The sequence below is a fragment of the Crinia signifera genome, chromosome 8, assembly GCF_055691185.1.
Source record: "Crinia signifera chromosome 8, ASM5569118v1, whole genome shotgun sequence".
NCBI lineage: Eukaryota > Metazoa > Chordata > Amphibia > Anura > Myobatrachidae > Crinia > Crinia signifera.
Genome location: NC_139224.1, coordinates 165461430 through 165478921, shown reverse-complemented (window position 1 = coordinate 165478921; position 17492 = coordinate 165461430). Strand labels below are relative to the sequence as shown.

General features: G+C 46.2%; 1 protein-coding gene across 6 annotated transcripts in view; it reads left to right on the top strand.

Annotated features, from left to right (window-relative positions):
- The window catches only part of KANK4 (KN motif and ankyrin repeat domains 4), a 152078-nt gene that overhangs the window by 95433 nt on the left and 39153 nt on the right, over positions 1–17492 (top strand). For all 6 annotated transcript variants that reach the window (XM_083157656.1, XM_083157655.1, XM_083157654.1 and 3 more), the window contains 2 exons: positions 9701–11341; positions 14835–14955. In XM_083157656.1, coding sequence (XP_083013782.1) covers positions 9701–11341; positions 14835–14955 — 1762 coding nt within the window. The remainder of the gene's footprint in view (positions 1–9700; positions 11342–14834; positions 14956–17492) is intronic.

Genomic DNA, 17492 nt, shown 5'->3' with positions numbered 1-17492 from the left:
GCACAGCGAGCGAAGCCGAACACTTATACTGTGTCCATGTCGACAAAGACACCCAAAAGACATGAAAAACTTTTTGACCATGTCAACCTTTTTCATGCATCGACCCAAGTTGTCAACCTAATGACTGTTGTCCTAAGTACTGCCAATCATATGACTCATACCCTTGGATAGGCTTCTGCAGTGTGGCCCTGTGGGCTGACAAATGGTGATCACAAAGTGGCTTAAAGCTGTCACATTTTTTCTCAGTAACCTATCATTTTTTATTACATCGATAATGTCTTATTTTTAGGTGCTATTTATCAAACATGTCTTAAGGCCCCCCATACATTATGCGATTTGGGCCCGATTTCACCCGATTCGGATGAATCGGGCCGTGAAATCGTCCCAAATCGCATGTTTTGACACCCTGTCCGACCCGATGCGCATCGGATCGGACTCGGGCAGTCGCACCAGCTGCACATAAGATTTCCTGAATCTTATGTGCAGTGTCCGGGCAGGGTCAGCGGGTGGGGGACGCCGGGGAGCTGCAGGGAACAGCTGGGCAAGGTGAGCTGACAAATAGTCAGCAGGCGGGTGACGCCAGTGAGCCGGGCATGGGGAGAGGCTGGCAGGGGCAGCGGGGGACGCCGGTGAGCCGGGAATGGGGAGAGGCTGGCAGGGGCAGCGGGGGATGCCGGTGAGCCGGGAATGGGGAGAGGCTGGCAGGGGCAGCAGGACGCCGGTGAACCGGTGAGGGGAACAGCTCACGTGCTGGGCAGGAGGACCAGGCAGCCGCAGCTTCAAGGAAGAACAGCCCAATACAAACGAATGGGGAGGCAGTGATTGGCTGAGAGCTCTCAGCCAATCACTGGCTCCCCATTCTTTGTATTGAAGCTGCCGCTGCCTGGTCCTCCTGCCCAGCACGTGAGCTGTTCCCCTCGCCGGTTCAGCGGCGTCCCCCCGCCTGCTGCCTATGTGTCCGCTGCCCCTGCCAGCCTCTCCCCATGCCTGGCTCACCGGCGTGTCCCGCCTGCTGACTATTTGTCAGCTCAACCTGCCGGCCTGTTCCCTGCAGCTCCCCAGCGTCCCCCACCCATCTCTCCCCCTGCAGCTCCCCGGGGACTGCATATGATAAATCCATGCGATTTATACATACCTCCCAACTGTCCGGTATTTTGGGACATTCCTGCGTCCCTCTCGCCACCAGCAGTGTCCCGCGGCGGGGGGCAGTTGGGAGTCCCCCCCCTGTAGTCTGTGAATAGACGCTGTGCGCATGCGCACAGCGTCTATTCTTGCAGGCAGAGGGGCTGGCCAGCAGCTCATAGAGCTGCTGGGCATGCCCCCACAGTGGCAAAAAATGGGGCCCAAAAAAATCACCTCCGGCATGCACCCTGTCCCTCTCCGGCTTCTCCAGACGTTGGGAGGTACCTAGAAACCCCCCCAGGAGTCTAAGGGCCCTAGCCTGAAAGCTGAAGGTCCCCTCTTTCCAAGGGAACAAGAATTTTAAAAATTGGCCATTGGAAACCGGAGATATCTGACTTCAAAGCAGTGGTCCCCATCCAAGCCTGTTAATTGCTCTTCCCAGTCAGATATTTCAGGTTCTGTCTGACTTAGAGTTTTTCTAAGGGTATATTCCAAAAGCTGGGACTCTCCCCCATTTAAGGGACACTAGTAGCTTGTCTCTCCTCTTCCCAGAACCAGAGATATCAGCCTTCCAGCAGCTGGTTACTGCTCCAGCTCCACACACCTGGTATGTAGTATTATATACTCATTGGCAGATTGCTCTGCCTCCTGAACTATGATCCCCTAGTCCCCAATACCATGTGGTACAGTAGGTGGGATTCTCTAGTTTTTAATTCCATTAAAATCTAAGAAATCTATTTCCGGGAACTGTAGATATCTGCAGTCAAGCAAGCTGTCCTCCCACCAGAAAATTATGAATAATAAGCCCACTCCACTATACACCCCTCCTCTGCATATTAAACATCCTCTACCACCCTGGAAGTTATGTATCAGGGCCCCTTCATTCAGCCCAATGCCCCCTTCTCCCACCCCATCTCCCACCACCCGTGCAGTAAAGGGGTAATTAGTGGAAATTACTGATACAGGCCCTACATGCTGAGCGGTTGATAGAATACCCCCTACCACCCGCAGGACATCAAAGCTTCCCCCACCCCTACCGCTGGAGGATCGGTAGGTGCCCCAATACATTGCTATGCCCAGGGGCCTACACTGCTGTTGATGCCCCCGTATGTATATGTATGTATATATGTATATGTATGTATATATGTGTGTGTGTGTGTGTGTGTGTGTGTGTGTGTGTGTGTGTGTGTGTGTGTGTGTATATATATATTTTTTTTTTTCTTTCTTTATTACTATTATTATACTTATTAACATTTGGTCTATCTATAATACTTTGACTGACCGGCATATACTGGGTCACCTAAGTGTCCATCTCCGTGCTTAGCTCCGCCCCTCTGGAAACCCTGCATTTGCCCCTGCAGCCTAATCGTGTGTCCCCTCCTGGGGAGCTGCAGGGGAAATCCCTAGGACAAGTCGGACCAATGTATGGGGCCTTTACTTTGGCAGTAGCTGCAGTAGTAGCTGTACCGGGAAAGAGTTAATAGTAATGTTATTGCTTCTGTTATCAGCTTTACCTACTGTGATCAGTGTGGGCTGCAGGGGAGGGGAGTGGAAACACTACAAAGTGACTTAATTAAACTGGAAAGATGGAAAATGCAGTTTAACGTTGAAAAATGTAAAGTAATTCATTATGGGAACAAAAATGAACAAGCTACTTATAGGCTAAATGGAGTTATTATAGGGAATTCTGCTGTAGAGAAGGATTTGGGGTCATCATAGTTTGGGTAATAGTGCACCCTGCTCAAGTGCAGCAGCAAAAGCAAACCGGACACTGGCATGCATTAACAGGGGAATGGATTCAAGGGATGCCAATGTGATAGTGCCTCTTTACAAGGCATTGGTGAGACCACACTTGGAAGATTGTGTTCAGTTCTGGGCACCGCACCTTAGGAAGGACATAAATGAATTGGAACAGATACAGAGAAGGGTGACTAAGCTAGTAAATGGTCTCGATCGCTAGAATACAAAGATAGGTTAACCAGGCTGAATATGTTTTCACTGGAGAAACAGATGTTGAGAGGTGATATGATTAGTATGTTCACATACAGGATTGGGAATCATATGGAACTGGGAGATGATTGGTCACTGACAGGCCTATACTTAGGACACGCGGGCATGTACTGAGGCTCGAGGAAAAGAAATTCCGTACTGAACTAAGAAGAGGATTCTTCACCATTAGAGCAGTAACATTCTGGAACTCATTGCCGGTGGGGAGGTTACAGCAACTACTGATAATGAATTTAAATCAAATCTGGATACATTTTTGGCCACTAAGTGAATCGTATAGATATTAAATTTACCCCACAATGTCTAGGTAGATAGTCAGTAGGCCGATGTTGACAAAAGGTAGACATATACTAGGTTGACAGTGACAAAAGGCAGACACAAGAAAATGTCAACACCTCGGAATAGGTGTTGTCAGCATAGAGGTAGCACTTGAGGCCAAATGTGCAAATGTACTCACATAGAGAAGAGCCATGTGGTGATAAAAGCTGAGTGGTGAGAACAGAGCTCTGTGGGATCCCTAAAATGACCATGGAAATAAGAATGTATAAGACGTAGAGACACTGAAGGAACAATCAGAAATGGGGGAAGTAAGCAGGAAGAGTCACATAGGCCATGGGAATAAGGGTATTTAGGTGAAAACCATTAGTTGACCAATGGTGACAAAAGCAATAGAACAGGGAGACACGTGAACCTCAAGACTAAATAGATCTGTGACCATTTTTGTGACAGCAGACTCGGTGGAGAGTCTGAGTGGAAGCCTGATTGAACAGGGTTGGCAAATCAGTGAAAAGAAAGAAAATTATACTGGAGACTGAGGCAGAAAACAGGAGTAGGGTGGTAACTGGAGAGAGGGAGAGGCAGGTTGGTTGCTGGAGAGGCAAGAGGGTGGGGGGGAGTGTAGTTGGAGATCAGTGGTATGGCGTTAGCTGGAGAGGGAGTCAGAGCGGAAGCTGGAAAAGTAAGGGGGTTGGGGAATATAGCTGGAGATAGAGGAATATAGGTAGCTGGAGAGGGAATCAGAGCGGTAGCTGGAAAAGTAAGGTGGTGGGGGAGTGTAGCTGGAGATAAGAGGTATGGCAGTAGCTGGAAAAGTAAGGGGGTGGTGGAGTGTAGCTGTAGATAAGAGGTATGGTGGTAGCTGGAGAGGGAGTCAGAGCGGTAGCTGAAAAGGTAAGGTGGTGGGGGAGTGTAGCTGGAGATAGAGGTGTGGTGGTAGCTGAAAAAGTAAGGTGGTGGGGGACTGTAGCTGGAGATAGGGGAATGGTGGTAGCTGGACAGAGAGAGAGAGAGAGACAGACAGGGTAGTAGCTGGAAAAGTAAGGGGTGAGGGAGTGTAGCTGGAGATAGTGGTAGGACAGTAGCAGGAGAGAGAGTGTCAGGGTGGTAGCTGGAAAAGTAAGGGGGTGGGGGAGTGTAGCTGGAGATAGAGGTAGGACAGTAGCTGGAGATTGAGGTATAGCGGTAGCTGGAGAGAGCGTCAGAATGGTAGCTTGAAAAGTAAGGGGGTGGGGAAGTGTAGCTGGAGATAGAGGAATATAGGTAGCTGGAGAGAGAGTCAGAGCTTTAGCTGGAAAAGTAAGGGGGTTGGGGAGTGCAGCTGTAGATAAGAGGTATGGAGGTAGCTGGAGAGGGAGTCAGAGTGGTAGCTGGAAAAGTAAGGGGGTGGGGGAGTGTAGCTGGAGATAGAGGTATGGCAGTAGCTGGAAAAGTAAGCGGTGGGGGAGTATAGCTGGAGATAGAGGTACAGTGGTAGCTGGAGAGAGTCAGAGTGGTAGCTGGAAAAGTAAGGGGTGGGGGATTGTAGCTAGAGATAGAGGTATGGCAATAGCTGGAGAGGGAATCAGAGCGGTAACTGGAAAAGTAAGGGGGTGGGTGAGTGTAGTTGGAGATAGAGGTAGGACAGTAGCTGGAGAGTGAGGTATAGCGATAGCTGGAGAGAGCATCAGAATGGTAGCTGGAAAAATAAGGGAGTGGGGAAGTGTAGCTGGAGATAGAGGAATATAGGTAGCTGGAGGGAGCCTCAGAATGGTAGCTGGAAAAGTAAGGGGGTTGGGGAGTGTAGCTGGAGATAGAGGTATGGCGGTAGCTGGAGAGGGAGTCAGAGCGGTAACTGGAAAAGTAAGGGAGTGGGTGATTGTAGCTGGCGATAGAGGTATGGTGGTAGCTGGAGAGTCAGAGCAGTAGCTGGAAAAGTAAGCGGGTGGGGGAGTGAATTAAGTCCTGTGTGTACTCAGAGATCGTCCCACATGGCCACCAGACTCCATTTGCTGTGCTTAGAACATGATGTTGTTAGGAATGTACAACGGAAGCCCGTCATTGAATGATGGACAGGTTTCTTATATAAAATATTTATAATGAGCTATTGCACTACAACCATTTCCATGGAAGTACTGTGGCGATGATTCTCCTCTTTCCCAAGAATCCAGATTTGCACTAGAGACCCAAGGCCAGGCCAGATATTTAACAGCTGCACACCATTGAATGATATTGGAATGGGAAACCCCCCCCCCATTACAAACCCCCCCCCCCCCTTCCTTACCCCCATTCAAAAAAATAAAATGACTGCAAAACATCAACTATTGATGTCCATCCCTAAGTTGAATTCATAATAAATTGTTATTGTTGAACAGTTTAATTGCTGTGGATTTGCGTAGACCAATAGTAATTGAACCTATCCGTCTCACTGTGCCTGCATCGGACGCAGTGAAGCGAGTGTGCGCATGTGCACTGACTTTGTTCACACACAATGGTACAGTCAGACGCACAGTAGCAGAAACGGTAGAGATGTTTCTGGTCTTGGACTGCGCAGGTGTTGCTGAAAGTGGTTGTGTAGGGAGACGCAAAGAACTGGTACGAGTAGCAATGGTGCGGCCAGGGCCGCCGAGAGGTATGCCGGGCCCGGTAAAATGTTATGGGTGTGGCCTAATCATGGGAGGTGTGGCCACCTCCCACAATTAGGTCACGCCCCAAAATATTTAGTGGGTGAAACAACACTCTTAAGCGTTATTCCCCCCCTCAGCAGCGTCACACACCTATAGCATGTGCTGTGCTGACAGCAGGCTCATTCTGTAGGCGTGTGCTGCTGCCCGTGAGGGATGGAGGGGGAAAAGGGGACAGAGGGGGGTCGGACTAGGGCCCCTCCAGCAAGCCTGGGCCTGGGTAATTAGTACCCGCTACTCCCCCCTCTTGGCGGCCCTGGTTGTGACTGTTATTTCATATAAAGATACATTACATGTATTGCAGCACACATGACCACCGCGCCTGTGAACGTTCGGAAGCTTGGACGTACACAGGGCGTTAGCATAAATATAATAGCAGCAAGAGACATAGGCCCTGATTCTGATTGACTCTGTAAGCTGCAAAGCTCGGTGCTTGCCAAGTCCCGGCGAATCCGCTCCCACCCGGCCGAAGAGAGGGCAGGTGCCCGCCCCCGGCACGCCTCCACCCGCCTGCAATCCCATGGGTGACACTTGTTTCTGCCACCCCACGCCCCCAGCCCGCATCGGTCCGTGCAAACGGATCGGCTACTATGCAAGTCGCTGAGTCCGTTCGCCCACGGAACCTGCACATGCGCATATTTCACTCTGCGCTTGCACAGATTAAAAACATTGTGCGAACGCGCGGGGGAGGAAATCGATCAAAATTACCCCATAACGATGGCTGGGACTGCGTCCGACCCAGAATCAAGCTCTAAATTCAAACCGTGTATCAGATAAAAGAGATTATCCACTTGCAGCCTCCCCCCAAGTATTTCATTCTTCAGTTATTTCCGGTCTCCTTCCTCCCGGAAAATATGATGTCAAATCTTGGAAGATTAAAATGGTCACACAAATACTGATTGCCACAATGCAGCCAGTAACTGGGGTGTCATGTCTTCAGTTCATACTTAGCAAGCTGATATACCATGGAAGTTACCTGTTTTTCATGTTTTATTCATTTATATTTCTTTATTGCCTTTCCTACGGTATAAATTCTATTTGCACCCGCAGACAGTCGGCCTTCCCTGCACATGTTGTTAGCAAATAACAATCCCTCCTCTAATAGAACAGATCTTCCCGATGTAACGAGATTACCTCCGCATTGCATTGTTCACATATATCATCATTAATATTAAACATTGATTCATCTTACAGTTGTGCGCTCACCTCAAGTGCCCTGTAATGGTCTGGGAATTATGCGGAGGACCATCCAGAAAGTAATATCCCTGTCTGGAACTGCCATAGAATATTGAAGAGATGAGTTCTATGTGGCTTCTACCTCCGCTGCTTAATAAATCTGTTTATCTAATTCTGCTTCTCGGGGACGCTTACCGGCACACCGCGTTGATTAATAACCGCGGTTTAGCAAAGTGCCGATGTAATTTCCATTTTCTCTCATCCATTCTTATCAGACGCCGTAAAATGAACCATCACGTGTAACTAAAATGTTTTCTTTTATGAACTTGCGTCAGGCGAAAAACGTGAATTATAGAAATAAATGATGCGGCCAGAAAATCCTAAGGGGAAACAGAGAGAATGAATGTATTACTTCTATTACGGGAGAAGGATGTTCGTATTAAAGGCGTTTTTAATTTAATCGTCTGTGAAAGATGAAGTCTGATCGTTAACATATTGGCTGTAGGGCTACAATAGTGTCGGCATAAATCTGTTTATCTCGTCTTCCTGTAACCAGGCTCCGTCAGGTCTGTGGTACAGCAAATATGTCACTGCCACGTTATAGTATTAAGCCATTCAGACCTGATCGCACGACTGCGATTATCGAATGACCGCTCATGTGCACGGTATGTTGGGTGCAGGGCCATCGAGGAGGTGGGGGTGGTGGGGTGTACTTATGGCTCGGGTTTGATGGTGGGGCCCAGGGCCCGCGCCCCCGCTGCAGGGAGCCAGGCAGTGGTAGTAGATGACAGCACTGCCTCTCTCCCCCGCTCAGCACCAGTGCTCAGTGCCGTGTGCTGAGCAGAGGAGAGAAGCAACTGCAGCACCAGCCTGTCTTCTCTCCCCCAGAGTAGGGATAGGCCATCAGTTCAGCCACCATCGATTGTTGCCATCGATGGAGATTCTGCAACCAGCCATCAGTAGTATTAAACTATTTGATAGATAACCATTGATAGTTTTAGCTATCGATGGTCATCCATTATTTTTGACTGAATAGCCTGTGGGCCTATCAGAACTTGGGTGTGGGGCTTCTGGGTGTCGGGGGCGGAGCTATGCTCCGTGTCCCAACACCTTGAAAAAAAAAAAACATTGTTTCCTCTTTACCATCGATATAGGGAAACTATCTGGTTCTCCTACATCGATGGCAAAAGTATTCAACATCGGTCATAAACCATTTATGATTTAAAATCATCGATGGCCGCTGGCCATCCCTATCCCAGAGCGGGTGTCGCAGCCGCCGGACACCGTGGCCCACACCCCTGCTATAATTATTTTACTGGGTGTGACCACACCCTCCCATTGGCCACGCTCCATATTCCTCGGGCCCCGGCAGGCCTGGCTGGGCGCATGTGCGAGCCCTTCGGGTAAACGCAGCCAGCGAGGTCTGATTCATATTTATTTGGGATGCAGTCAATTTCCCGACCGTCAAAATACCGCCAACCATTGTTAGACAGTCAAAATACCAACTCGTTCAAAATGCAGACATTCGTTATTCCGACATGTCAAAAGAGTCAACGTGATTTTTTTCATTGAAACTGACTTCTTCTTACTTCACGATCCAAGTGGGCATAGAGGTAGATTATATCAGTGTTCCGGGCACAGCCTGAATCATGACCAGTGGACGTAGTACTGTTATACAGTGTCCATGCCAACATAGACCCCCCCCCCAAAATAGAATACATGTCGACTTTTTTGACATGTCTACTTTTTGAAATGTCGGCATTTTGACTGTGACGGCATTTCGCCCATGTTGGCATAATGAATGTCAGCATTTTGAACATGTCGATATCTTGCCAGAGCTTGCCAGTATTTTAATGTCTGGTAATCATACTGAACCCATTTATGCAATATTTGTACTTTTATATGTTTAGGGCGACATTGAGGCATATAGTGTATGGGGTCTACATCCCTACATGGCCTTGGCCTGACCTCCTCCACTCCCCAAAATAGGCCCTTGACCGTTTTCAGATCCAGGCCCTTAATCTGGCCCTGGGGAACAGGTGTGGTTATGGTGGACTATGAGGCATCAAGATGCAATTTGTCACCTGAAATGTTCTGATCAGAAAATGTTTATTATTTTTATTATTATTTTTGGCTGCATATGACTATTATCTGCCAATCAGGGCCTGGGGCCCTGAGCATCTGGTTGGCCAAACCATTAACCAATGACGTAACTCTAAAGTAAGGCCAACTAACAGTATAACCAAGTGTATTTCCAGGTTAAGGGATTCATAAATATGTTTTATTGATGCAATGCCTCAAATAACAGCTACCAAAATCAGTGAATCAGAGAGTGATGGTATATTATAGTATTTTTTCACGTGTATCGGTAAAAGCAAATGTTTAATTTGGGTAAGGCCCAGTTAATAGTTAGTTTTGTGCTACAAATCTTATATCTTGGTTTTTCTTTATCTCAGGTGAAAGTGTTTCATCTAAAACGGAAAAGAAAGAAAACCGGATGTCGTATTCTGTGGAGACACCGTATGGTTTTCACCTGGACCTGGACTTTCTGAAATACGTCCATGATATTGAAAAAGGGAACACCATCAAGAGGATACACATCCAAAGAAGAGCAAAACAATCCAAGTTTAGCACTCTTCCCCGGAACTTTAGTGTCCCCGACAATGGCTCTTATTCTGCGTCATCTAGCAGAACCTGGAGCCCCAGCAGCCATAGAGCCAACGCCAAGGAAGGCCAAGGAAGCGATTCATCACTACGTTTGAGATACATCCATGAGCTAAATTACAGGAGGAAGGATAACCTATGTGACGCTCCCTTGAGAGAGTTGACGCCTGAAGATTTCAGCGGCTGCAGAGATAGGCCACAGTTTGCCCGAACTTCTAGCCTCCCGGCCAGTTTACCACTAAGCACAACTTCTTCAGATCAAACCCAGCTTTCAACAACTCCGCAATCCATCAATGAGAGCAGGCTGGAATTCTTCAGAACTCAGGGAAGTTCCCAGCATGGCCACTCCGATGACCAGATAGCGGCCGCATTTAAAAGAATTAAAGATTTAGAAGAGCAGATAAAAACCCTTCCGGAACTGCGGCAAACGATATCGGCACTTGAAGGGGAAAACCGTGAACTGAATGCTCAAATCGGATCGCTTTCCCAACTTCTCGATAACAAAAAAGAGCAGGAGGAGGCAGCACATGAGAAGATTTTGGGAAGTAAGGCCAAAGTTGAGGATGTGAACGTTGGGAATGGAGAAAATGGTGATCATGAACAGATAAGTGATGCGGATTTAAGTGACACACAACTTTCAGCCAGTAAACAGCAGGTAATAGACTTGACAGAACAACTGGATGACCGTACCATAGAGGTCCACAATCTCAGGGTACTGGTGGAGAAACAGCACAATGAACTGAAGGCTAAGGATGTCTATATTGTGGATTTGACAAGTACGCTGGAGAAACATGAGGAAAGGAAAAGAACTTCTGCAGAGACGCATTCTAGAGATGTGGCCGTAAACACAGAAGAACTTCAAGATGAGGGCAAAAAACAAAGTTGTGACAAGGAGATCTATGCCAACCTCTCTGTTGAGACTCGATCTATCGGGTGCGTTGTCCTGCCAGGAGATCTAGAACAACCTCCAGACGAGTCAGGTGATAGCATGCTGAAGTCTGGCCAGGTTGATGGGGCCTCCATAGCGTATAGTGATGCAATGGAAATAGAGAAAGTTTTGGAGACCACTGACAAAGAAGCTGATATAGTGGACAAGACGGACTCTCAAATCCACCAACCCCAAGTGCGTGATGATCAAGCATGCAGTTATGTAGAAGATCCTGTGAGTATCCAATTTTGCCCCATTGAGCATCCGCCTCCCACCGATGCCCCCGTAGGGCAGTATGTAAAACGCATACAGGATCTTCTGCAGGAGCAGTGGACCTATCTAGAACATGGATATCCGGATCTGGCCAGCGCCATTAAACAGCCTGCTTCCAAACTCAGTTCTATCCAGAATCAGTTGATGAACTCCCTTAATTCTCTGTCATCCATGTATTCCGCTCAAACAGCGTCCAACAGGGAGGCCGTAAAGGCAGAGAGCCAGCAAGGAGGTAAGAGGCCGGTTAAAGACTTTTTTAAATGCTATGAAATGTTTAGGAAACATCGAGGTCGATGTGTGACCATAAATTGTATTAAGAGTAGGATGATATTCCCGCCAGCATGAGCTATTTTCTATCACCCTAAAAAAAATACACTAAAATGTCTTTTCATGGTTGGCCCAAAGCTTAAGTTGCCCATACACTAGTAAGATTTATCTGCAGATCTGGCTGGTTGGAACAAAAACATGGTTATGGATGAGTGACGGTTTGTCAGTTTTCCAGCATTTCCAAGCAAATGGTCAACTGTCATTTGCCCTCATCCATAACCAGGTTTTTGTTCCAACCAGACAGATCTGCAGATAAATCTGCGTGTGTATGGCCACCTTTAGTGTGTCCAGTTCATCTTATCTCCCCCATAACTTGTACCTGACAGGCCAGTGACCAGAGTGGAGGGAGCTTGTTTGTATAATATTTCCTGCCTGCCAGTCATACATCTCGGGGGTTTGGTACAGACACGCAAAGATAAACCAAGTATGTGTTTGTGTTTAAAATAAACATTCGTGGAATACTTAGCGGTGCAGATTAGGCTATACGCTAAAGTATTACCAAGAATGTTAAGAGGAACAGCAAGAGATCTTGCTTTTTCAATTTGTTTCCTTGATTGACTACTTGAGAGCTGAACATTTCGGCTGACATGCACAGCAAGTGAGTTTGATCCATGCAACCCCCCACCCCCATCCAATACTGTATTCACGGCAGCAAGATATTGCTTACAGGCGGTAGAGTACTCAATTTTTCAGTTCTCTTTAGTTGTTGCAGCTCTCGCCATGAGTTAACCTTTAGTGAATGTTGACTGGAGACCACTGACCTCCTCCTATTCTCCAGGTTCTGCAATCCAGGGAACATGTGCCTTCTTCATCTATCTCTCCCGTACTGGGTGCTGTTGGGGTTATAGGCCGATACAGACCAGAACATTGTCCACCTTAGCAGATGACCTGGGCTGGGCCCCTCTAACATGATGGAGATAAGTGATGTGTTAGTGAGGACAGAGGCGGTGCAGCATGGTTTTATCCATTTGAGAAGGAATTTGCCAGAAAGAGTGGACCAGAATAAACCCTGATGTGAAGTGGGTAATTGGGGCAGCAGGAAACCACAGCCTGAGAGATATGTAGTGAGATGAGCAGGGTCCCCAGCAGCACTGAGTATATGAGGAGATGAGTGAGGGGTCATTAAGGACAGGGCTGCATATGACAGGGGCAGTGTTAGATGTGATGAGGGGAATGGAAGCAGCAGGAAGCCACAGACTGAGAGTTATATAGTGGGAGGAGCAGGATCCCCAGCAGCACAGAGTAATGATGTGAGACACCTGGCAGAAGATTGTGTTGTAGTACATCTCTATATAAAGGTGCCCACATTCATTCCTTTCAGCAACAATTTAGCAGTGTGGAATAAAAATGTGTTTGCATTTTCTAAAGTCAGCTAAAAAAAATTCTGAAGTAAATGATCTGCTTTGGGTTATAATGCTCTTATTTGTACAGTTAGTGTTTTTTGTTTTGTTTTTGTGGGACTTAAAATTGGTTAACCCCTAAAAAAATTAATAAAGTTGATACTCCCCAATATTGGCCTGGGCTCAGGAGGATGGAAAAGTGAAGAAAGATAAAACCTGTGATGATGTGTGTGGAGTATACAATGGGGATGTAACTAGATAGGAAGGTTTATGAAGGTTACAGTATCTGGGAAATATCGGAATTTGATTAGCTTGCCTGAAGAGGTGAGTTTTAATGGAACACTTGAAGGTTTGAAGACTAGACTAGAGGAGAGTCTGATTGTGCATGGGAGGGCATTCCACAGAGTGGGTGCAGCCTGAAGAAAGTCCTCCAATCGGGAATGGTAGCGAGTAATGAGTCTAAGTGAGAGACGCAGATCTTCAAAGAAGAGGTTGGTGTTTATATTGAATACGGTAGAACACAGGTAACCAATGGAGGGACGGACAGAGCAGATCCGCAGAGGATGAAAGTCTAGTGAGGAAGATTAGGCTTGCAGCTGCCATCAGAATGGGTTGTAGTGAGAAGAGTCTCCTTTTGGGAAGACCAGTAAGAGTTTTGCAATAATCAACACGGGATATATATAGAGCATGGGTTAGATTTTTGCAGTGTCTTGTGTAAGGTACAGATAAAGTTTGATAGTTTTTTTTAGATGCATGTAACATGAGTTAGAGACAGATTGAATGTGAGGAATAAAGGACAGTTCAGAGTCGAGGATGACCCCTAGGCAGCGAGCTTGTGGGGTAGGATTAATTGTTGCGTTCTCAACAGTGATAGATTACTCTAAACAGTTGGTAACTACTCTTGGCTGGTGGGAATATATTTAATTCTGTTTTGGAAATGTTGAGCTTGAGGTGGCGAGAAGACATCCAAGATGAAATGGCAGAAAGTCGCTCAGGGAGCAATACTGATGGTGATAATTCAGGGGAGGATAGATTTGAGTATCATCAGCATACAGATGATACCTAAATTCGAAAGAGCTGATTATTTTGCCAAGTGAGGAGATATAGATTGAGAAGAGCAGAGGACCTAAGACTGAGCCTTGTGCTACTCCAACTGTAAGGGGTTGTGAGGAGGAGGTAGAATCAGAGAAGTGAACACTGAAAGAGCGATCAGATAGGTAGGATCAAGAAAGGGCCATGTTCTGAAGACCTAGGGATTGTAGTGTTTGTATGAGAATAGAGGCAGCAAAGTGATCTAAAAGAATAAAAAGTAATGGCCTTTAGATTTAGCAGTGGCCAGATCTTTCGCTACTTTAGTCAGTGGTGTCTCTGTGGAGTTTTGGGAACGACAGCCTGACTGAAGTGGGTGTAGGCAAGTAGCTTTGAGAGGCATTGGAGCTGAGAGATGGGACAGTGGTTTGAGAGAGAGGGAGTTTGGGTCAGGACTGTGTTTTTTTTCAGAATTGGAGTAATCACTGCATGTTAAACAGTGAAGGAATTGTATCTGTAGAGAGAGGTCACATATTTTAGAGTTTAAGGTGGGACTGAGCACAGGAGACAGCATTACTGATTTTTTTGATGGTATTAGATTAAGTATAGGAGTAGGAGGAAGACAAGAGCTTTGGCCCTTTAAATTATCTTCATATGTGTGATCAAGAGAACGTGCCAGATGGTTCAGGTAGGGAATTGAGCAGGACATTGCCTGATGAGCATCATACAATTTCATCTAGGATCTTATCAATCTTGTCCTTGTAGTATGAAAAAAAATCTCCGGAAACTGACAAATGGGCCCCTATACAAAATAACGCATCTTCTGCTGTAAGTTATTGGAAATAGTAGATGTCACCTTGGAGATGTGTGGCCTTTCTAAAAGCTCACAAACTTTCACCTTTTAGTCTGTATGTAAATCTGGGCCTATCTTGTAGAGTTAAGTCCCGTAAGCGATCGATCAATAGCCAGTATAAATGTCTTCCCCGCCAGCTGTATACTGCTAATGAATGCATATCTTGTCCTGTGTAGATGCGTCCCCCAGAAGCAGCCTGAAATCCATTATGAAGAAGAAAAACAGTGGTTGCCGCTCGAGTCCGGCCAGTGAGGCTCGAGCCAAGAAGAATCTCCAGTTTGTTGGGGTAAATGGTGGGTAAGCATCACGTAGAAAGTGTTACTTTGATGCCGTATCATGAACGTTTTGTTGCTGTTAGATCTTGCCCAATGTCTTGTGTTTATTAGTTTCCATTGAACGAGATGCCACTCAAATTTATATTCCCACCTGCCCATAAGAGACGCCAAGTGGTGAGCGTCTCAAGACTTCCCTGCTTTCCCTGCCTATGAGAAAAATGTTTGGCCTGGATATTTGGGTCAAGACTCTTCTTTCACGGATTATGGTGACCAGCTGGTATCTGGGAACGGTTCATGGTTCAGACATGTGGTGTTGGAGTCCCCTACTAAATGTCCCAAATATAGAATAACGCCTTTCAATTTACCTAGGACTCTGGATCACAACATACAAGTAATATTATTTTGTATATTGATCGTAAAAACCGTGCATGAATTTCTACATTTGTGATGTCATCCAGCTTTGTATAAGACAGAGTTTTCCAAACTCCACCGTTACAATCAGGTTTTAAGGATATCCATGCTTGAGCACAGGTGACCTAGGGTCTTATTCCGGTTCAGAAAAACCTTCTTGTATGGCATGCTGGGGCCTAGAATGATAAGGGCTGCCAAGCGATGCGATTAAATGCGGGAATCGCTATGTCGCGGTGATTAGGGTTAATCCCTACTTGCGCAGCCTGGCAGCGCACCGCCACCATATGTCCCATCATGGGAGCTAACCTGTCCGAGTTGCTCCCCGAAAACACAGTTTTTGCCACCCACCCCCCCCTCTGCACGCTGCGCCCGCCACTGTCACTCATAGTGATCGATCTGGATCTGTGAAGTCTGCACTTCTGTGGTGCGGTCACTGCGCAGAACTGTGGAAATATCGTATTTAAGATTTGCGCACATCGCCGTCCCTCACTGAATAAGGGCCTTAATTAGTACCTCCATTAATTTGATTAAACCATCTGGGCTTAAGCATTCTTCATCAGTTCTTAAAACCTGGACTGTAATGGCAGTGTTTAGGAAACATTATTTTTTTTTTTTTGCTAAGATGGGAGTTCTGTTTCACATGGGATATTGCTATGGACAACCAATCTAGAGGCCGTCATCGCGACAATCCACGGCCGTTCTCGGCGGAACCATCAGCTTTTAAAATCAGGCTTGTTCTGCCGTGATCCCTCTTCAATGCTGTCGGTAAAGACGGGAGGATATAGCGGCGGAGGATTGCATATTCCCCTTAGTGTTAATTCCTTTAAATATTAAAATACTCCATGTGGAATAAATTAAATTTAAATCATCAAATCTCACTTGGCTGAGTCCTCTAACAGCAGGTCCCCAATGCTGTCAGCTGTTAGTGTAAAGCCCAAGGAAAGCTCACACCGAGAGGCATGGAAAACCTAGTCATTTATATAAAGCCAATGGGAGGTATACTGGGGAGGGGCCCTGACAGCCTCATTATCTGTTTAAATAAGACCCTTATTTTTGGGCATCAGGGTAGGAACCAGTGTACAGAATAGAATGAGTGCATTTAAAACTACAACCAAACCCCAGATTTAACCCAGGGGTGATGTCATCTCCAAGCTCTTCTGTCCCTGCAAATAAGACCCGGATCATGCCATTCAGACCAGCGTGCGACCCAGGTGGGTCCCAGGAATGACCCTGGTACAGAGCAGGGTTCTGTTCACACATAGCAGAGGAATAGGTAAAACTGTCTGCAGCTAAAGCTGGTGTAGACAGGGTGTGTGAAAGCGTTATTGGTGAGATTTAGCAGATTAGTTTATTTTACATCATTCAACTGGATGTGGATTATTATATAGACAGTCAATAGGACGAGCCTAAAAGTTTAACAAGCAACAGGTCCACTGGGTCAAAAGGTCGACATGGCAGGTGAATGGGGTCAAAGGGTCAACAGGGTCGAAATGTCAAAAAAGGTAGACACACGAGAATGTTAAAATGTAAAATAGTGTCTTCAGCGCAGGAGTGAGCTGTGTACTACACTTGTGTACCAGCAGCCTCCAAAAAAAACAAAAAACACACAGATACCACAGAAAATACACAACAATCAGTATTGGCAATAGTATAACACTTGATATTAATAATAATAATTAGTTAAAAAAAAAAAAGGAAATAACACACACAAAATGATACACAAAATAATTAGATCATAATAGATCACTTTAAAACACGTGAGATGATAAGGCTTTTAAATAGTGGTTCAATGTCCCGGATGTAACCTCAGTCCTTATACAGTCCTTTAAATATTATCAGGTCCTATAAATATTATCAGAGCGAACATTTCTAATTGGGTTTATTAATGATAAGAAGTGGATTAATGACTAAGATAATGCTGGAATCACACCAGGACTGGTTGTAGACATCCTCACACACAGCTAGAATTTTTTTTCCGGAGGTGCACACCATAATGTAGTGAGCTGTGCACGCCTATGATTGTAGGATGAGTGCCCCAACAAGAGTATTTCCATCATTGGTGCACCTCCACAATTTACTATATGTGTACTTATATAACATTGTTCTCCTGTGTGGATAGCCCTACTCTACACATTTATTCAGTGATGG